Source organism: Hydra vulgaris, chromosome 08 (assembly GCF_038396675.1).
Source record: "Hydra vulgaris chromosome 08, alternate assembly HydraT2T_AEP".
NCBI classification, from domain to species: Eukaryota; Metazoa; Cnidaria; class Hydrozoa; order Anthoathecata; family Hydridae; genus Hydra; species Hydra vulgaris.
In genome coordinates, this window is record NC_088927.1 from 18324590 (window position 1) to 18345796 (window position 21207).

General features: G+C 28.7%; 1 protein-coding gene across 1 annotated transcript in view; it reads left to right on the forward strand.

The window, feature by feature from the left end:
* The window catches only part of LOC136083666 (multiple epidermal growth factor-like domains protein 6), a 92762-nt gene extending 72639 nt beyond the window's left edge, over nucleotides 1-20123 (forward strand). The window contains exons 10-11 of the mRNA XM_065803204.1: nucleotides 19212-19314; nucleotides 19510-20123. Coding sequence (XP_065659276.1) covers nucleotides 19212-19314; nucleotides 19510-19612 — 206 coding nt within the window. The 3' untranslated portion in view covers nucleotides 19613-20123. The remainder of the gene's footprint in view (nucleotides 1-19211; nucleotides 19315-19509) is intronic.
* The last annotated feature ends 1084 nt before the right edge of the window (nucleotides 20124-21207 follow it).

Below are 21207 nucleotides of genomic sequence, written 5' to 3' on the forward strand. Positions count from 1 at the left end.
GGACCTGCTCGTGTGGCCAACTTCCAATCATTATCACATTGTCGTAATGTTGCTTCTCTTTCTCTTTTCTACAAATACTATAATGGGCACTGCTCTAAAGAGCTAGCGTCTCTTGTGCTATCTACTAAAATTCATTCTCGTGTTACTCATCATTCAATTAAGTCTCAACCTTTTTCTGTGACTGTTCCTTAGTGCTCCAAAAACGCTTATTCGTCTAGTTTTTATCCTTGAACATCAGCTCTTTGGAACTACTAACATCAGCTCTTTGGAACTCTTTGGAAAAAAAAATGTTTTGGCATACGAGACAAAAAACAAAAACAACTAAGAAAAATTACAACAGCAACACGTCAAATTTTGTACATCTTACATAACTGGAGCATGGAATGATTGCCCTTTTCTTTAACTATTTAATTTTAATTTAACTAAAGATCTCACTCTTTTAGATATAACCATCTACAAGAGTGCAGTTTTTTTTTTACCATAGCCTTTCTCGTTATCCCTCTGCCAATATTGTTGTTAATAATTACTTATGCTCATCATACTGAATGGTATGGCTCTAACACCACTGAACCAGCTGGCACTAAAGCCCACAAATTTTGCATTTCTCAATCTTTTACTCAGATATGAGCTTTATGACTCGTTTTCCAGACAAATATAATATAACCTTCTCTTCTTGATTTGTGTCTTGTTTCTGACCCTAGCTAATGTTCAATTTCTCCTTGTTTTCCTCTAGGTAGTATCAACCATGCAATGATTTGTATAAATCTTTCATCTTGTACTTGTTCTTCAGACTCACTCTATCATCCCACTACTAAAGCTGACTAGTATTCTTTTTTTGATTTTTTTTTGTAGCAGTTTTTTGGCTGATATCTTTTCTCTCTCCGCTTATATATGCACTTCCTACATAATTTCCAGGCAGTTCCAAGTCAGGCCTTATTCTATGGTTTTCATCTTCTTGTGCAGTTGCACAAGAAGATGAAATGGTTTTCATCTTCTTGTGCATCTTTTTTTAAAAACAACTTTCTTAAGAACTCTCTTTAAAACAAATGCCTATTTATTATTGCTAAGCTCCATTATTTGCAGTTTACAGTCTCATATTTTATTTCAGAAATTAAGCTTTAGAGAGTTTTGGAAAACTTTAAACAGCATCATTAACGGTAAGTCTAACATTCCATCTCTGATTCATGGGACTGATCTTTTTACCAAGGACAAGGCCGAATTATTTTAAAACTTTTAATAAAGTTTTTCTCAATAATTTTGCTTTATATGGTGTATCTGGAATACTGTTTTGATATTTGGGCTGATTCTTTTAATGATGCTCATTCTCTTCCAAAAATGCATTGTAAGCTTAGTCAAACCTGCTCTATATCTGCCACGCTTGAGCCTTTTTCCCATTATCTTAAAGTTTCTTTCTCTTTTCTACAAATGCTATTATGGTTGCTGCTCAAAGGAGCTAGTTTCCAGTTTCTTCAACCAAAACTTATTCATATTTAACTTGTTTCTCAGCATATATATACATATTTATCATATATACATATACACATGTATGTCATATATACATATGTATCATATATACATATATACATACTTTTACTGTATCTGTTCCTGGATGCTTTAAAAATTTTTATTTATCTAATTTTTTTCCCTGGACTTTAACCCTTTGAATTTCTCTCTCATCTTCATGTTTTTCTAACTCGTACAACCTACAACTTCTCAAGTCTTTCTGTCAACCCTTTGATTGCACTTTAACTCTATTCTATTTTTCTAGTAACTCCTAACTTAATACTGATTGCTTACAGACTTGTTCTAAGTGAATCAGAATTAAAAAGAAAAAGATTAACCTATATTTGTTCATATTATGAACAAATATATAGTATATGAACAAATATATTGTTCATATACTATATTTATTCATATTATACATTTTTGTTGTCTAAAAGTAGATTGAGATGGAAAAAAAGAATACTTAGACAAAAAGAAAAAATACCTGAACAAAAACTTGATTGTTTATTTCAGTTAATTGCAAAGATTCAAGTTTGGCAAAGATAAAACTAACATTGAAAGAGTATTCCATATTTAATGAACAAAAATTTTAGATATAGAATTAGTGTAAAACAAAGTTTATTTTTCTGCTGTAATTGAATGTAAAAAAATTTATAACTTAAGGCAAGAATGCATGAGTATTGCAGATTTAATTAATTAGTTTTGAAAAAATTGATAGGGGTTTGATAGAATGTGTACCAAAAAACAGAGTTGATTTAAAAAAAAATAATTGTAAGTGAAAAATTCAAACAACCTCCTGAATGACTTTTCAGTATGGGGTTAAAAACTGGTGGAGATAAAAATTGAATCACTCTTAAAGATAAAAGTGTTAATAAATCAATTGTAATAAATTAAAAAAACAGTTTTTTCAATTTATCTTATGTTTCACAAGCATTTCAATTTAAAAAATAAAAGTTTGACATCAAAAGAGCAAAAATTTATAGTTCTCATGTAAATAGTTTTTTAATGTAATTATAACTTGAATATAACTTTTCTATTTAAAGATGCCTTTGGAAACATAATTATCTATTTTGTCTTTGCATTTGTATTTTATCTATATTTTCAAAAAGAATCAAAATATAAATATGCATCTGAGCTTTGTTTTTTGTTGTTATTGTTGTTGTTTTTTGTTTTTTTACCTGGTTTATCACTGAGATTGGTTTCATGATAGTTTTACATATTATTAATTATTTTATTTGATAAACTTAAAATTTGATAAAAAATATCACAAATAGTATCTATCTAGTATCTATACAAGTAGTATCTATCTAGTATCTATACAAGTAGTATCAAGTAGTTATTTATTACAGTTACTCCTATTTCTGCTCTCTTGCGCTTTAAGTTACAAGTTTTACTGTGAGATCTGCATGTCTTCCCATAAAAGCCTGAATCCAATTGTCACTTGACAAATTATTATTGAGTTCAGGCTCAATAGAACTTCTTTTTTTTTCTGAATACCCTTTTACTATGCACCTTAAGTTGTATACAGGATAACTGATTATGATTTTATTTTATTAATATTCAACATATCTTAATTTATTGATATAAATATTTGCTACTTGCAAGGATGTCACTAAGACTTAAGTTAACTAAGTTATACTAAATAAGTAATAAATTTTCTGCAACATTCCACAAAACTGAATTATCTCATCGCACTGAACATAAACAATTATAAAATAAAAAATCCTGTTTTTGGCCAAAGTCATCTCCAGGGCCAAACTAACCAGTTTAATGCATTATGTTAAGCTATCTTGTTTTGTGTTTTTAAGTTTGCCTTTTGCTTAAGTTTGTTCTTGTTTTTTCTGTTTGTTTGCTTATTAAATACAGAATGTTAAGATTTTAATGGTACAATGTTAGGGTATTTAGCTTTATAGTATGCCCTTTCAATGTTTCAACATAACGATTTTTAATGCAGGAGTAGTTTTTTTGATTCTGATTTTGAGGGTTAGTCTCTGACTGGGGTTTTTAGAAGTGTTGAATAAAATAAAAAATAGAGTAAACCTAAATTTACCCATGGGGTCCCAGGAGAGCACAGTGATTTAAAACATTCATAAAGTCAATTACCATAGTATGAACCCTCATATGGGTCAATAATGTATCTATTTTATGATGACAATCTGGTAATTACACTACATAGTTTACAAATTTACTCAACAATAAACTTTTTTTTAGTATTTTGCCCACACCCCACTTTATATTTATTTATATACATTTAATTAACATATTTTTAAATACACTATTTTTTAATCTATACTATTACATTTATATATATATATATATATATATATATATATATATATATATATATATATATATATATATATATATATACATATATATATATATATATATATATATATATATATATATATATATATATATATATATATATATATATATATATATATATATATATATATATATATATATATATATATATACACACACATATATATATATATATATATATATATACATATATATATTCATATATATTTATATATATGTATAAAATTATAAAATTTTATGTATAAATAAAGTAAAACTATTTATTAACATAAGTTACACAAAGTAATTATAAGAATATGTTTATTAACATGAGTTTTTAATATTTTGTTGATCCTCCCTTATTTTTTATAACTGCACAAAGATAATTCGGCATGCTATAAATGCAATTTAAGTTCATTTTTTTCAAATGTGCATTATGGTCCCAATGCTAAATAACATTTTCAATCGATTAGGCCCTATTTGTGACCTTTTCTAGCGAAATGTCTCCCTTTAATAGCTCCCATACATTTTCAATGGGGTTTAGATCTGGGAAGTTCCCTGACCAATCAAATAGTGAAATCTTCAGAGGCGTCAATAATTTTTTAATGGATTTTGCTGTTTTGCATGGGGCTTGAACCTGAATAATTATTTTCTGCTTATTTGGAAACCAATTCTTCAATTGAGGTATAAGAAAGGTCTTAATGGCTTTTGTATTGGTCCTATTTTAATATTCCATCCACAATGTACAGTCGACCAAGGCCTTTTCCACTAATGACCAATCAAAATATGACTTTAAGAGGATGTTTGATTGTCTGGATTAAACAATCTTTGTGAAATTTTTTATTGGAAGTTCTTTTTACATATTGAGCCTTCTGAGTCATAGTTTCTATGGTAAACTCATCGCTGAAGCATACCTGGAAAAAAAAAAGTTAAAAAAATCATTAAATACAAACACTGGAATATTAAGGGAAAAAAAATTATTTTTGTATTATAATGATTTGCTGATTTCCAGTCATCAACAGTAAAACTGCTTTACTTTTTTGCCCAATCCAGGTGCTGTTTTCTCTGAGAATTGTTTATTATCGGCTTTTGTGCTGGCCTTTTACTTCTGATGCCTAATCTATGCAAACATTGTTGAAAAGTGATTGTTACCACATTTAGTCCCCCTCATTCAACTTGCTGCTATTTGCAGAATATGTAGCAAATCTTTTTTTTTTTTTTTCCACTATTTTCACTAGCTTTCTCTCATTCCTTGATGTAATTTTATTTTTTTGATTGCATTTGCCTTGGCTCTAAATATCTCATGGGAAGGCATTTTTTAATTTGTCTTTGATTCAGTTCATAGTGTGTCCTGACATCTCACATTTTCCTGATATTTCACTTATTGAATAATGCTTATCAGTCAGAAGATCTTGAACAATTGCTTTTTTTTTTCAGAACTGATATCTTTTTTGTTATTTAGAACTTTAAGACAATTTTTTTTTATTTAAAAATTATTTTAAAACAGACAAAAAATTTTTAGTATAGAAAATATTGAAACAAAATATACAAAATGCGTAAATATTATTTAAAATCATGACTATTTTTATTCAAAAAAATAAGTCAGTTGTGTTAACTCAATGAGAATATCGAAAAAGACATCGTAATCAATCAACACCTGTTAAGAAAACAATTCATGCTTTATCACTTCGATTTGAACAGTATGGAACAACTTTAGACTCTCACCATTCAGGAAAACCAAGAACCGCCCGCTCTGAAGAAAATATCACTTGTGTTCGTGAAAGTGTTGCAGAGTCACCAAAAACATCAACAAGAAGATGTGCTCAACAATTAAACATTTCTCAGCGCTTTCTTCAGCGAATTTTGAAAAAAGATTTACACCTTTTCCCTTCAAAATCCAGTTAGTGCAAAAGCTATTGCCCAGAGACCATAATCAGCATTCGAAGTACAGTAATGTCATTTTGAATCTTGCGAGAGAAATTGATAATTTTAGTGAAAAAATGATCATGTGTGACGAAGCACATTTTCATCTCAGTGGCCGTGTCAACAAACAAAATTCTCGATTCTGGGGAAGTGAAAGCCCACAAATCATTCATGAAGCATCATTGCATCCACAAAAAATAACAGTTTGGTGCGCTATTCATGCCAAAAATGTCAATGGACCTTATTTTTTTGAAGACGAAAATGGACAAACAACAACTGTTACTGGTGATAATTATCGACAAATGATCTGAGACTTTTTAATGCCACAAATGGAAGAACAAAATCTGGACAATATGTGGTTTCAATAGGACGGTGTCACACCACATTCAGCCAAAGAAACAACACGGATTTTGAAATACCTTTTTCCAGGGCGATTAATTTCTCGTTTTGGTGATTTGCATTGGCCTGCAAGATCACCTGATTTAACAGCTCTAGACTTCTTTTTATTGGGTTATTTAAAAGAAAAGGTGTACATGAATGAACCACAAACTCTTGATCAACTGAAAAACAATGTTCGACAAGAAATAGAAAACATACCAGTTGAAATACTCAAAAAAGTAATGAAAAATTCAATAAAAAGAGCTGATCTGTGTAGAACCGCTAAAGGAGGACATATAGTTGATATCATTTTTGAAAATTGACAAACAAAGAATTTAAATGCTAAATAAACATGTTTGAAAAATAACACAAATCTTTCATTTATTTCAAAATTGTAAGCAAACCAAATAAGGGAGTTAATTTTGCCTCACGCTGTATAAATCTAATGTAATTAAATCACAATAGTTAACACAAAATATTACTGCAATTAAAGAAAACATAGTAAATCAGCACGAATGACAAAAAACAAATGTCATGAATTAAACAGATGCCGTCTGTCCCCTTGAAATTATTGGCATTCTGAAAATAGTTTTACATTGCTAATAGCTTACAGGTGTGTCTCTAGTGCAAAGTTCTAAGTTCATCTGAGTTCAAAGTTCTCTTCAAAGTTCTAGTTCATCGCTTCTTCATCTGAGTCTAATAAAAGAGTTCAAAGTTTGGATTCGGAGAGGTTAAAATAAGTTTCATTTTAAATGTATGGTGTGGCAATGTTTAGAATTTCCTTATCTTGTCATTTTAGCAGTCACAAGATTGTTACTTTGTGACATGGCCATTAACAATACTGTGCTTTACTTTTACTTTATATTACATATGAAAATGTACTTGTTTCATTAAATCGTTAAATGGGTACATTTAACGATTGAATGAAATTTTTAAAAAGCGTTATTAGTAAACGTGTGCTCACTCGTTTAAAAAAAATGAAAGTCCATCTGTTGTTGCAAGCCATCTGCTATGGTAAATATTTTTACACTTTGCTTTAGAAAAATTTATGTCAATTTGGTCTGTAAATAAACATACTTTTCAATTTTTTTATGCCATTAATTTTAGATAGAGTTTTTACAATAGGGCCAGTAAAACAATTCTTTGAATTAGTTGGAGCGTGTAGTTTAACAGTTATATGCCTCAATGGTAATTTATTACAATGCAGCATACAAATAGACCAGAATAATTGCCTCCTTTCCTCCTTATTCTAGATTTGATAGAAAACCTCTATCTTTTCCTGAACCTGTTATGGCGTTTGTACAATCCCCCTCCGATTTGTAAGGACTCATGGGTTGCCCTTAAAACCATCTAATTAAAAATAATTATTATAGTTAGATTTTCTGAACTTTGAATGACGTAATTTAAACAATGAAAGTTCGATTGTTTTAAATTTGTATGTCTTATTATATTTTAACACTTTTATTGTAATCTTTTAACGCACTTAATATTTATTTAAAAAAAAAATTATTCACGTTTCATAACACATGGTATTATATTAAAAAAATCTAAAAGTTTCAGATTTCAATAATATAAAAATTTTAATCCACCTTACACTTATGCATAAATGATCAATTTTACCTTTCCGAAAACTGCAATCCCGCTCATTTATAACTTTTTTTTTTTCAATTTTTTTTTCCTAAAGTCATTATTTACATATAGTGGCGCCATCAAAATTTTCTTACAAATTAAAAATGTACCCTACTATATATACATATATATATATATATATATATATATATATATATATATATATATATATATATATATATATATATATATATATATATATATATATATATATATATATATATATATATATATATATATATATATATATATATATATATATATATATATATATATATATATATATATATATATATATATATATATATATATATATATATATATATATATATATATATAGATCTATAGTTTGTTGGCTTTGGGAAGAGCGGAAGGAAAAAAGTGGTTCTTACGCCAACATATACGTCACTTTTAATTACTTTTAACTTTCGTCCAAAATTTCCGTGTTGGACGAAAGTAAAAACCATTAATTTAATTACAAATTAATCGTTTTTTAAAAAAACCACAAAAACGCAAATTTAATTGACCAGAATGTTTTTAAAAACATTCTGAATGTTTTTAAAACATTTTGAATGTTTTTAACAATATAAACAATGTTTTTATTTTTATTTTTTTTGAATGTTTTTAACAATATAAACAATGTTTTTATTTTTATTTTTTTTAATAAAATGTTTTTATTTTTATTTTTTTTAATAAAATATTTTTATTTTTATTTTTTTTACTGTAAATCATGCGCGGAGTGTTGCTACATCGACTATCTTATAGCCTGACTCGCAAGGGAGTGCTGCTACATCGACTGACAAATAGCCTGACTCGCAAGGGAGTGCTGCTACATCGACTGACAAATAGCCTGACCCGCAAGGGAGTGCTGCTACATCGACTGAGGGTTTGGTTGGGGCAGGCAGTCTATCATTATTTAAAAAAAAAATTCCGGTCTTGCATTTTAATTTTTACTTTTTGTCAACAAAATATGGAAAAAACTTGCGGACAACATCTAAGGGTTCTATATATATATATATATATATATATATATATATATATATATATATATATATATATATATATATATATATATATATATATATATATATATATATATATATATATATATATATATATATATATATATATATATATATATATATATATATATATATATATTAGGGCTGTTCATGTGAACACAGGAGAAAAAAAATTTTTCTCGGATTTGAATGCATAGTTGTTTATTTTGTGCCATTTGACATAGTAATTGACTGTGGAAAAAATCTTTCCAATCAGATAATGTTTAGGGGGTGCTCAATGACCATAAAGTTTTACGAAAAACGTCAAAAACGTGTAAAAAGTTCCAAAAATTTCTAGAACCTGGTTAGTTAGATTTTTTCCACTGAAATATTGTCTGATTGCGTGCTATATAGATTAATTAAAGTGCAGCAGATTAACTGTCATCAGGGCACCAGACTAAAAAATGTCTGCTAGTGTTTAAAACAACTGTGTTTATATCATTTTGTTAAAATTTGTATTCATAATTTTAATACTATTATTTAACTTAATTTAGAATTTGTTCAAACAGAATAAAAAGGTTTACAAGTATAAATATTATTTTTATTTGGAATTTCAGTTTGACAACAAATGTATTAATATTTTGATAGTACCTAACCTTAGTAACCTATTACAGAAAACTAGCATGGTAGTCTGGTAGTGTATTGTTTGTTATTAAGTGCAGATAATAATAATTTCTAATTTAAAAATATTGATTTAATTTCTTTAGTAATAATTATTATAATATATTGCTGCAGCTGCATAAACCAACAACTGAATGATAAGTTTGTATAATATGGTATTGAGTTTTGATTTTCTCATAATATTTCAGTTATCATTGAAATGGCAGCATCATCTCGTGTTGCTATCTCTACACGACTTCAAACCAAAATCTTTTTAATTGGACAACCAGAGCCAAATCTTCCAGATAAAGTTCTTCCCTTAACATCTGATGTTTTAAAAACATTTTTTTATCATCTTAATTCAACCAAAAAGTCAGTGCCTGAAAGTCTTAAAACAACTGTTGATGAACTGATTATTATTTGGAATAAAGCCCGTATTCCGACAGCATTTCATCCGAATGTAGTCTTAAAGTTGAAAACTTTAGTCCAGGAATTTAAATTAATAAAAAAAAAAAAATCCAGATTGTCAGATTCTCAGAAATCGAGAGAGAAATCATTTACAGACACCATTGGCCTACTTTTTGACATTGCTCACAAGGATGCTGAAACCATGATCAGAATTGAAGAAGATAAAGAATTTTTATTGGATCAGAGATGTCAGAGAAAAATGGTGATGTTTGGAGAGGACAAAGAACTTTCAAAATTAGAAGAAAGAAATGAAGCAAGGAAACAAGCAGAGAGAGAACGAAAGCTAAAAGAAGAGCAAAGACAATCTGGTGCGAGTGCAATAGTTCCTGTTATTGAACCTTTACATGACGAAAGTTATAGTGATGACAACGATAACGATGCTGTTGATAATGACAAAATGGTTAATAGAGATTTTGAGATAGAAATCCCTGTTTATTACAGACAACAAGTCAGTAAAGCAAGTTCTTCAGGGTCAGCTGAATCAAGTTTAGCAAGTACTCCAAAACGACAATGTATCTTAGATACAATTCTTGACTCGCCTGATGTTTCATCAACATTAGACAGAATTAATCTATCTGACACAAAATTTACTATACTAGCAGCAGCAATTGCAAGGGCTGGTGGACAGAACCTCGATGATGGATCATTGTCACGTTCTACAGTCCGTAGAAAACGAACCTATCATCGATCAAATATTGAAGCCACTGTTCGAACTGAATTCTGCGATTTGGACAAACCACCATTAATCGTCCACTGGGATGGCAAATGTTGACCGGCTATCTGTAGGTGTGACAGGTCACAATGTTGACAAAATACTTGGAATAGCAAAACTATCAGCTGGAACTGGAGAAGCCCAAGCAAAAGCAGTTATTCATCTGCTTAATTTCTGGGACATAATTGGTGATGTTATTGGAATGAGTTTTGATACTACAGCCTCTAACACTGGCTCAAAAAATGGTGCATGTGTAGTTCTAGAGAAACATATAGGTAGAAATTTGTTATATTTGGCTTGCAGACACCATGTTCATGAGATCATAGTAGCAGGAGTGTTTGGATCACTATTTGGACCATCATCTGGTCCCAACATACCTCTTTTCCAGAGATTTCAGCAATATTGGCCCAAAGTTAATCAAGGAAATTTTAAACCTCTGGATGACATTCGAATGAAAATACCCCTGGTGCAAGAACTACAAAATGAAGTGATTGCATTCCTTAAAGAAAACCTGCATGTTAAAATGCCAAGGGATGACTACAAAGAAATCATGGATCTCTGTCTGTTAATACTTGGAAAACTGCCTGATCAAGAAGAGAAAAATTATCATTTCAAGATCCCTGGTGCTTATCACATGGCTCGCTGGATGGCCAAGGTTATTTATTGTTTTAAGATTTATTTATTTCGTGAAGAGTTCAAGTTGACCACAAAAGAGGAAAAAAATCTCTGTGAATTTTGCTTATTTGCTAGTCTGGTTTATGTAAAATCTTGGATATCATGCACAAATGCCAGCGATGCTCCAGTTAATGACTTGTTTCTGTTTCAGCAACTTAAGCAGTTTGCAGTTGTGAATAAAACGATTTCCGAAGCAGCAGTCAAGAACTTTCAAAACCATTTGTGGTACCTTTCACCAGAATTGGTCCCACTAGCTTTGTTTTCAAACAAACTTCAAACGGAAGAGAAGCGAAAAATGATTTCCAACATGAAATTTCACGGTGAGAACTGGTCTGAAAGGTTGATCAAATTAAAGAACATTGAAAGTCTAGAGAAGAAATCTCTGGACATGCTGACGACATCAGTTTCAGCAAGTGCGTTGCGGTCAATGAAGGTTGATATTGATTTTTTGTTCAACAACGATCCAGCTACCTGGAATGATTCCCCAGAATACCAAGAAGGAAAAAATTTAGTATATTCATTGAAAGTAGTAAATGATGCTGCCGAACGATCTGTGGCTTTAATGTCGATGTTTAATGAATCGATTACAAGGAATGAATCTGAAATGCAGAGGTTAATTCAGGTGGTTGAGGATCACAGAAAGCGAGTGCCAGATGCCAGAAAGTGTACTCTGAAGAGTTATAGTCCTCGCTAGCATTAACATTGCACAAACTATAACATTACGATAATTAAATGTTAATTGCTCATATGTTTTTTTGTTTATAATTCGTATTTTAATCAATGACAAAGAGTCAAAAATCCTAGTGTTTTATTTTGGAAAAATTCTGATATAACAAAAACCGCAGAACTTTAGTCGTATTGCAGTATTTTATTTCATTAATTTCTCTGCTAATAAACCAGTCTAAAGTGGATGTGGATTGTAATTTGTATTCAGAATTTAATATTTAGAGATAATTAAAACTGATCAAATCTGAAAAATCTAATTAACCGGGTTTTAGAAATTTGTGGAACTTTGTTACTTTTTCCATGTTTTTCACATATATATATATAATATATATATATATATATATATATATATATATATATATATATATATATATATATATATATGTATATATATGGCCAATTCCATAGTTCAGTGACGCATCATACGGAGAGATTTTTTTTAATAGAAGTTTTTCTATAACTCAAAAATAATTTTTTAATACTCTAAATTAATCTTGAATTAAAATTTTATAATATAAACTAAAGACAATTGTATTAACATTACACTGCTACATAGCAAAAATTAAAACATGAGTTCAGTGACGCAACGCGAAAAAAAGTGTTTTTTTATCAGCATACTTTTAAATGGAGTTTTTGCTGAAATTTTAATTCTTGCTTGACTTATTAGATTTTTTTGTTGTAATTTATTCATTTGGCAATAAGGTAGTCATAAAAAAAGCCACAAACGATAAAGTTTTCATATCGTTTTATTATACAGAAAAAAAAACTATCAGTTCAGTGACGCAACGTTCAGTGACGAAACAAAAAGACGAAATTAAAATCATTTTAAAAAGTTTTGTTATTTTGTAATAAATTTTAATTATACTCAGGTGAAAATAGCATCGGAACAACGTTATCATTCTGAACATAAAAATATTGTGATTTTGATATATCATTTTTTTGTTGTCTTGTATCGTTTTCTGACATGTGAATTACAGATATTTGCAAATCTTGTAATGCTAACGCAAAATCTGCTGCTGACCTGATTTTGTATTGACTAGTTTTAACTCTCAGGGCTGCGATTCGCTTAACAGTAGCTCCTATTCCATCAACCACTCCTTTCCCGTGCATCGCTGCAAAGAAATGCCAGGAGAATTTTTTATGAAAACGTTTTTCAAACACAACCATTTCAGCGATAATGCTTTTGTTTTTGAACAGAGAAGTGGCATTATCGCTGAACATGTGTACTTCTTTGACTTGATCAGGAATAAAGTGAAGGATTTTGTCAATGTACGGTATAACGGAAGACTTAGAATGATCAGTTGAATCTGAAACTGTGGCAAATGTTTTTAATTCAATGTTCCAGACTGCTAGGGTCATGATAGAAACTTGATTTTGACCAAAATACCCCGCTTGTGGCTCATTTTGATAGAAACACCAAGCGTTTTCAGCCCAGTCAACTTGGATTACCGCAATTTCAGAATTAACACTTATCGAAACCTCCTTGAGTTTATTTGGTTTTTCTTTACAAATGCGTGTTTAACGAACTTATCACGCATCGCTGATATGTGTTGGATGAGTTCTGTTACAGTAGACTTTTTTGAAATTTTTTCAATGTTTGCATATGTTTTAGTTTCAGGCTTTCTCCACTCGTCCCAGGATACTTCGAAACCAAATGTATTAACAGTTTGCAAGTGTTTATCGAACTGTTTCATACCTTTGCATGCAACGCATTTGTCATAGGCGCAATCGTATGTGTACGGTTCGCAAACAAAGTTATTTATCATTTCAGATCCAACTTTGATTGAAGGCGCTTGAATTGATTTTGTTAATGCATTTAAGGCAAATCGCGTATTTTTATGCAAACTACAAACACAAACATGCGGATATTTTGTAACTGATTTTACATTGCGTGGACGAAGGTCGCAAAATTTGCTGAGTCCAATTTTTATGTGCAGATGCTTTTCCTTGAATAACTCGAAAGCTTCTTTTAGCGTATAATATAAATGACGTATCTGATTATTGTTTGCTTTTCCGTCAGATAATTGAATTCGAGTGACATCTTTTTTGTTTGGTGATATTTGGGAAACTTCATCTTCATTATAAAAGTTTACAACTGCTAAAACGTCGCTTTCAGAAAGACCATACAGCTTTGAACATGCTGGAGGTAGACCCGAATTATCTTTACAAACAGAGCTATTTGAAAGAATAGAAAGAATTTCAGATTGTTTCTCCTTTGAAGTTGATAGTGCTTTTAAAACTTTTTTCAATGCCTTTACTCTTTGTTGAACGTTTTTAAAAGATGAGCTTGGTCTTTTATAATGATTTAAAAGTTTTTTAAAGCGCGACTTTTTAAAACTCTTACTTTTTCCTTTAGCAGCATAAGCTGCTTTTTTATTAGGATCGGCTTTCAATTTTTCTCGATATCTCTTAGATCTAACTCTGGACATTTCTTTCTTTTTATCAACATTCCGAGAAACATAATTAGCTTGATATTCTGCATAACGTTTTTTTTTTTACTTCTTATTTTGATTCCATTTCTTAAAAATTTACAACTTTGTAAGAAAATGTTAACATAAATCCAAAAGTTTACTAATATTTACTAATAGCCCTTCACAATACTAAAATCCAAAAATTTATTCGAATTTGAAAAATTTGAAAACCCACAACAAAATCTGAACTTTTGGATGATATTTTGACTTCCTTACCGCGCTATTTTATAAAACGCTAATTATCCATTCGATGAGTTCAGTGACGCAACAGCTTTTAAACTATAACTATATGTTAATACAATGCTTTTTGACCAATTTTTTTTTTAGTAATGATTAAAAGTTTACATTAAAATATATAATTTCTAAAAAAACCTCGCCATAAAGCATAATTTCATTGCGATAATTAAACTTTTATAGCTTTTAGTTCAGTGACGCAACGTAATTTTTGCAGATGTGTGACAAAAAAACACTTGAATTATTTTTAAAGAGTAGAAGTTTTTTTACTCAAGACATATATGTAATCTCAAAGATTCTTTCTAAACAAAAATATGGATATGTTTTCTTTAAAATATTGCAATAACTCGCCCTCAAATTTTACTCACTTTTTCGAATAATAAAAAGAACAAACAGTTGCTAACATTCATCAAATTTATCTACTCGGAACAAACATTTTCTACTCAAAATTTATTTTAACAATAATTTTAAGGTGTTTAAACTATAATTAAAGAAATGAAACCTTTTGAAAAAAGAAATTTTTAAACACGAAATTTATCTCTTCCATCGTGGAAATAGCCATATATATATATATATATATATATATATATATATATATATATATATATATATATATATATATATATATATATATATATATATATATATATATATATATATATATATATATATATATACACACAGTGAAGAACCCAGAGATTATTTGGGGATACCAAATAAATTCAAAAAAATGGGTTTTTTTCGGTACACCATATATATATATATATATATATATATATATATATATATATATATATATATATATATATATATATATATATATATATATATATATATATATATATTATATACTCAGAGCCGAAATTTACCCCTATTTATTAAACTATTTTCTATTTAATAAACATCTTTTTTGCTTAACTTTAGTATTATACATAAAACGCATTTTTAAATTAATTTGTTTATTTTAACACCTGCATAGTTACTTTAAATTTTAAAAATTATAACCAAATTTATTCCATATTTTACTTGCGCTTGGTGGGATTGAATTATATGTAGATAAATACAAATACTTGCGCTTGACAAGACATAGTCGTATAAAGAAGTTTAACTTGGATGTACGGTTTAGATTAGGCATGCGCCAAAGGTTCAGCAAAATCGAACGTTCGGCTGTTTTGCCGAATGTTCGGTTAGGCCGAACCTTAGCAAATGTTCGGCCAATACTGCTAATTTGGAATTCATTTATCTAAATATAAATAAAATTTAACTCGTACCATAGCTACGGTTTAACTGGATAAAGTTTTTATTAAAAAAAGCGTACCAATTGAACATAGAAGGACATAAGATTTTATAAATGTATTTCATGAAGGACATAAGATTTTATAAATGTATTTAAATTTTATTATGTATTTTCAATACAGAATAAATTTAATCTGACCAAATGGAATAACAGATTTACCAAAACTCAAAACTACTTAACTAAAATAATTATAAAATAAATACCCCTGCATCAATTGAGTATTATTTTAAATCATCACAAAAATCTGATAATATAAAATCACTATTTGTTAATCTTAAAATAACAAATAGGAATTTTAACGATATTTTATTGAACTTAAGTTTGTTAAACGTGATGCCTATTGTTGCTGTGGTAAAATAAATAAATTTCTCTACAGAGAAAGTTTCTTACAAGCTTGCTACTCAACTGGTTTAACTGATAAAAAATATTTAAAAGAAACAAACTTAGGGAAAAACATTACTATAGAGTTTCATGATAATGCTCCAATTAAGTATTTTGTTATTATTGTATAATAATTGTTATTATATATATGTAATAGTAATAACAGTCAAAAATCAATAATTTTAGAAAAATAAAATGTCAAAAGCATGAAAATCAATTATCACTTGTTGCCCTCAAGTTATAATGTATAAACATTAATTTTTTACCACTTTCTGATGATTTTGCCACCTGTACTAAAAAGTCTTTCACTTTCAACAGAAGAAGGTGGTGCTGAAAGAAACTTTTGGGCTATTTTCTTTAAATTATTTAAAGAGTTACTACAATTTTTTCACCATAAAAGAGGACTTTGTTTTTCCATAACAAGAGGGAGTTTTAAATACTCTTCAATCTCCATGTTGATCATTAGAGTGTGATCTTTTAAACCTTTTGCTATGTTTAGTAATTGAAAAATTGGAATCACATTCACTTATAGTTTGTCAGTTAGGAAATTAGCCGAAAACATTCATTAAATTTTGGATACACTGGCTTCACAAACACTTCATTTGTGTCACTTGCTGTGGGTTCTTCACAATCAGAATCAGAGGGTTCAAGTTCTAAATTATGTTGCTGCATTTCTTGCATCTGCTCATTTAGCCAATTTTTTATTACATTTTTATCTTCCTTTTGATACATTAATTTATATCTAGGGTCACAAAAAGTAGAAAGACAAATACTTATCATGTAAAAATATACTCAGTCTTTTGTCTACTGAATCTTTCAATTGTTCAACTAAAGTATTTATTCTTAAAAAAGCCTCACAAACTAATGATTGATTAAAAAATACTTTAAGAGTCACAATCGAAGGAATAACATCTGATAAAAATGCCTCACATTTGCTGAGATTAACGGGTAAAGTTTTAAATGGTTCTAAAATATGAAAAACTTTATCTAATAAGCCTCATTGGAATGAATTTAATGTTGATTGGGTAGCATGATCAGCTGCATAAGTTGCCAAAGGAACTGTTTGATCGAGCATCCTTTCAATCATATTGTAGGAACTATTCCATCTTGTATTAATATCTTGTATTAACCTATGCTTATTTGTACCAAGTTGTTCTTGAATTGCTTCTAATTTTGCTGCTGCTGTTGGTGAATGGTGAAAATGTATTGCCAGACGTCTGCAACAAACTAAAATTTCTTTCACAGATTGTTGCTACAAAATTGAGTGTGTATTCATAACTGTATTGTATGTATAAAACATGGAATTGACTTAAAACCACTGCCTCTAACGCCAGCTACCATATTGGCAGCGTTATCTTGTAAAACAATGTGAATTTTTGTGTGTGGAATTTCAAAACTTAGCAAACCTTTATGTAAATACTCACTTACATTTTTTCCTGTGTGACTTTCTGGAAAATGCATAACTCTGAGTACTGCTCTCTGTTAAGAAAATTCATTTTTGAGCCAGTGTGCTGTCATGCTCATGAAGGCAACATTTAAACTATTTGCTGTCCAAATATCAGTTGTAAGGGAGATATAACTGGTAGAAGATATATTACTCTTGATTGGATTAAACAGATTACATTATATTTGTAGAGCAATATTTTTACTAAACTAACTCCAACTGGGTATTTGGTAATTAAGGCATATCTCTTCAATTAGTTTTCTAAAACCAAGATCTTCTACAATTGTGTATGGTTGAATATCCAATGCTATCATTCCTCCAATGCGATTGTGAATCTTGATTGCTCTATGGTCATTAATACTCCACAACCTTTTTTTTATTAATACTCTCTACTAATGTTAATTGTTTTTTTATTTCCGAATCACTTGGTGTAGAAACAGTCGATGTTTCAATAATTTTTTTATCAGACTCTTTTTCAGCCAATACATACTGCACAAGGTGCTTTTTTTAAATGGCGCCTAATTACACTAATGGTAAATGTCTTTGGACAATTCCCACCTGTAGAGAGTATTGCTTTGCATATTAGGCAGATACAAAAACGAATGTCTTTCTTAGAAACTTCAAAGTATTTTCACACAGTACTTTTAAAAGACATTTTTTCAGAAGACATTGTTTTATACTTTTACAAGATTAAAATATTTTTCTAAATTATAAAAAAGAAGTTCAACCAAAAATAAAGCATTTTAAATTTAAACTGTGTGAACATATCTTAAAATATAACCAACATGTTACATATTATGTTATTTTATCCAATACGTTATAGGTTATACATTTATTTATACAACCTAACTTTAACAATTGTATTAATTATTTTTTTCAAAATAAAATCGTTAACATTTTTATTTACATTACAAATAAAAATGTTAACATATATTTTCTTTACACCACAAACAATTATCCATTAATAAATTAACTTTTCAAAGTTACTTTATAATTTTTCAAACAAAATTTATAAACCCTTACTAATGTTTTAAATTTTTAATAACACAATAAAATTTTAAATGTTTAATAACACAATTTTTCAAAACAGTTTTTTTTTTCAAAAATAGTTAAGGTTCGGTTGCCGAACCGTTCGGTGTTCGGTAAAATTTCATGGCCGAACGATCGGACTCGGTGTTCGGCCATAAACCGGGTTCGGCGCATCCCTAGTTTAAATAGAAAGATCTATAGTTAAAGTTAACTACTTCCTTGATTAAGCACACATAATTCTTAATTCTTTCTTATATACTTAATATACTCCTTGATTAAACGCACATCATAATTCCTCATTCTTTGTTTTGTACTTAAGGTATTCCTTGATTAAGCACACATTTAATTCTTTCTTATTATTTTATTACTAAAGGTAAACAACTATCAGTTCGATCAATGATTTTAATTGTTTTTGGAGCTGCATACATCTTGTTTTTAGTCGTTTTTTTTCCGGTATATTATCAATACAGCAAACGGTAAGGCTTTAAAATGTAGATTTCAAGCTTTATAATGACGGTTTTGTTAAGGATTTTTTTTTATTTATAAACGGTAGTTTTGATTTTCTTAATGAATATTTAATCAATGGGAGCGGAAAGTATTTCATGATGAAAAAATATTATTTCTAATTGTTTGATTTAATTTTTAAATAAAAAGAACTCTTGCATATTTAGTTTCAATAAATTGGCACCTACTATTGTGCGATTTCACGCAGAAACTCAAAGTACAGTTGTACAGGGGCTGGCTCAAAATCAATATAATAATGTCGACGTTTAAACAGGAGGGAACAATACGGTTCACTAATATATTCCTTGTTCTTCATATGGTATAGGAATAAACAATACAGGTCATTTCAACATTATTCCTTCTGTGTTTGAATCAATAGCAAATGTATGTTAGAAATTTTTATCTTCTTTTTGAAATCCACAACGCACTTGAAGTAATTTTAATTAAAAGTTACCCTAATAACTTTGAAAACTGATAGTTCTATCTATTACTCACCAAACACACATTTAGTATAATTATCTAGAAATCTGTAAACTATGAGCTACGATTCTGTAAATAATTAACTACAGTTCTGTAAATAATTAACTACGATTTTGTAAATAATTAACTACGATTCTGTAAATAGTTAACTACAATTCTGTAAATAAACTGCAGCAATTTTTTTTAATTGTAGTAAATTTTTAATACTAAAGCTTGATAAAACAATTTTATGTTGTATATTGCTTTTTGGTCAAATGTATTTTGAAACTGCAAAACAATATATCGATGGTAATAAGGCAAATTGGTATCTTTTTTTTCAGTTTTTTTTTATTGCAGCTTTAATACTTCTAATAACTCACTAAGAACATTTACATATTCTGAAATATCACATCTAGGGGGCACCTAAAACAAAACCAAAATTATTTAAAAAATGATTCAAAAAAGTACTTTGGTTTTTTTTTTTTTATGTAAATTTCTCTTTCAATTAAAATTTAATGTATTGTTTAAATCCAAATTCAGTTTAAATGTTCATGTTCGTCTTTGAAAGACGAATATGAACATTTAAACTGAAATTTAACTGAAAAACAGTCTTTCAGTTAAATTCGTTGTACGCATATGATCTTTTTCCCTTGTCAGTTAAATTCAGGTCTTGAAAAACCGACTTTGCTGGTCCTTAGTCTTTAATATTGTAAATTTTCAGTCAAATAAACATAATAAGTTTAAATAGAACTAAAAAAAAAGAAAAAAAAACCCTAACGTAAATCTTTTTGCAAAACCTCAATAAACACTTGTACGCACCTCAATGCAACTAAGCATGGTACACGTTTTTCCGAACAAAAATATTTTTTTTTTAATTACAATATAAATAAGTTTTTTCATCAAAAAGTATGACATATTTGGTATGTATGGAAAGATTATTTTAGCCACTATTATAATCTGGTAAAAGTTATGCAACTATATCAAATCGTCAAGCGTAGTTTTATTTAGAAAAGATGTAGTTTTCAACATAAAGTGCCTTGGGGCTCGGTTATAGATAAGTCTATGTATTTGATTTTTTCATAAAAGCACGTTTTGGTGATTGTTTTCAATGAATGTAACTTGATATTTATAATCAGACATGATTTGGGAAAATTATCCATGAAAAACCATTTTTTTATGAAAATTGAAGTTATCATTTTCAATACCGCAATACAATACAAGTTATTAATTACAATACCACACCTAAATGTGTATGTTTAACAATAATGTCACGTTAGATTCAGATAAACTATGGTAGTGTTAATTTTTCTACTAAAGTCGTTTTTGCATAAACAATCATAACTTTTAACTCAATTCAAAAAACTGTTTGCGGTATTAAGTAGCATTTTTTGAAATACTCGGGACTT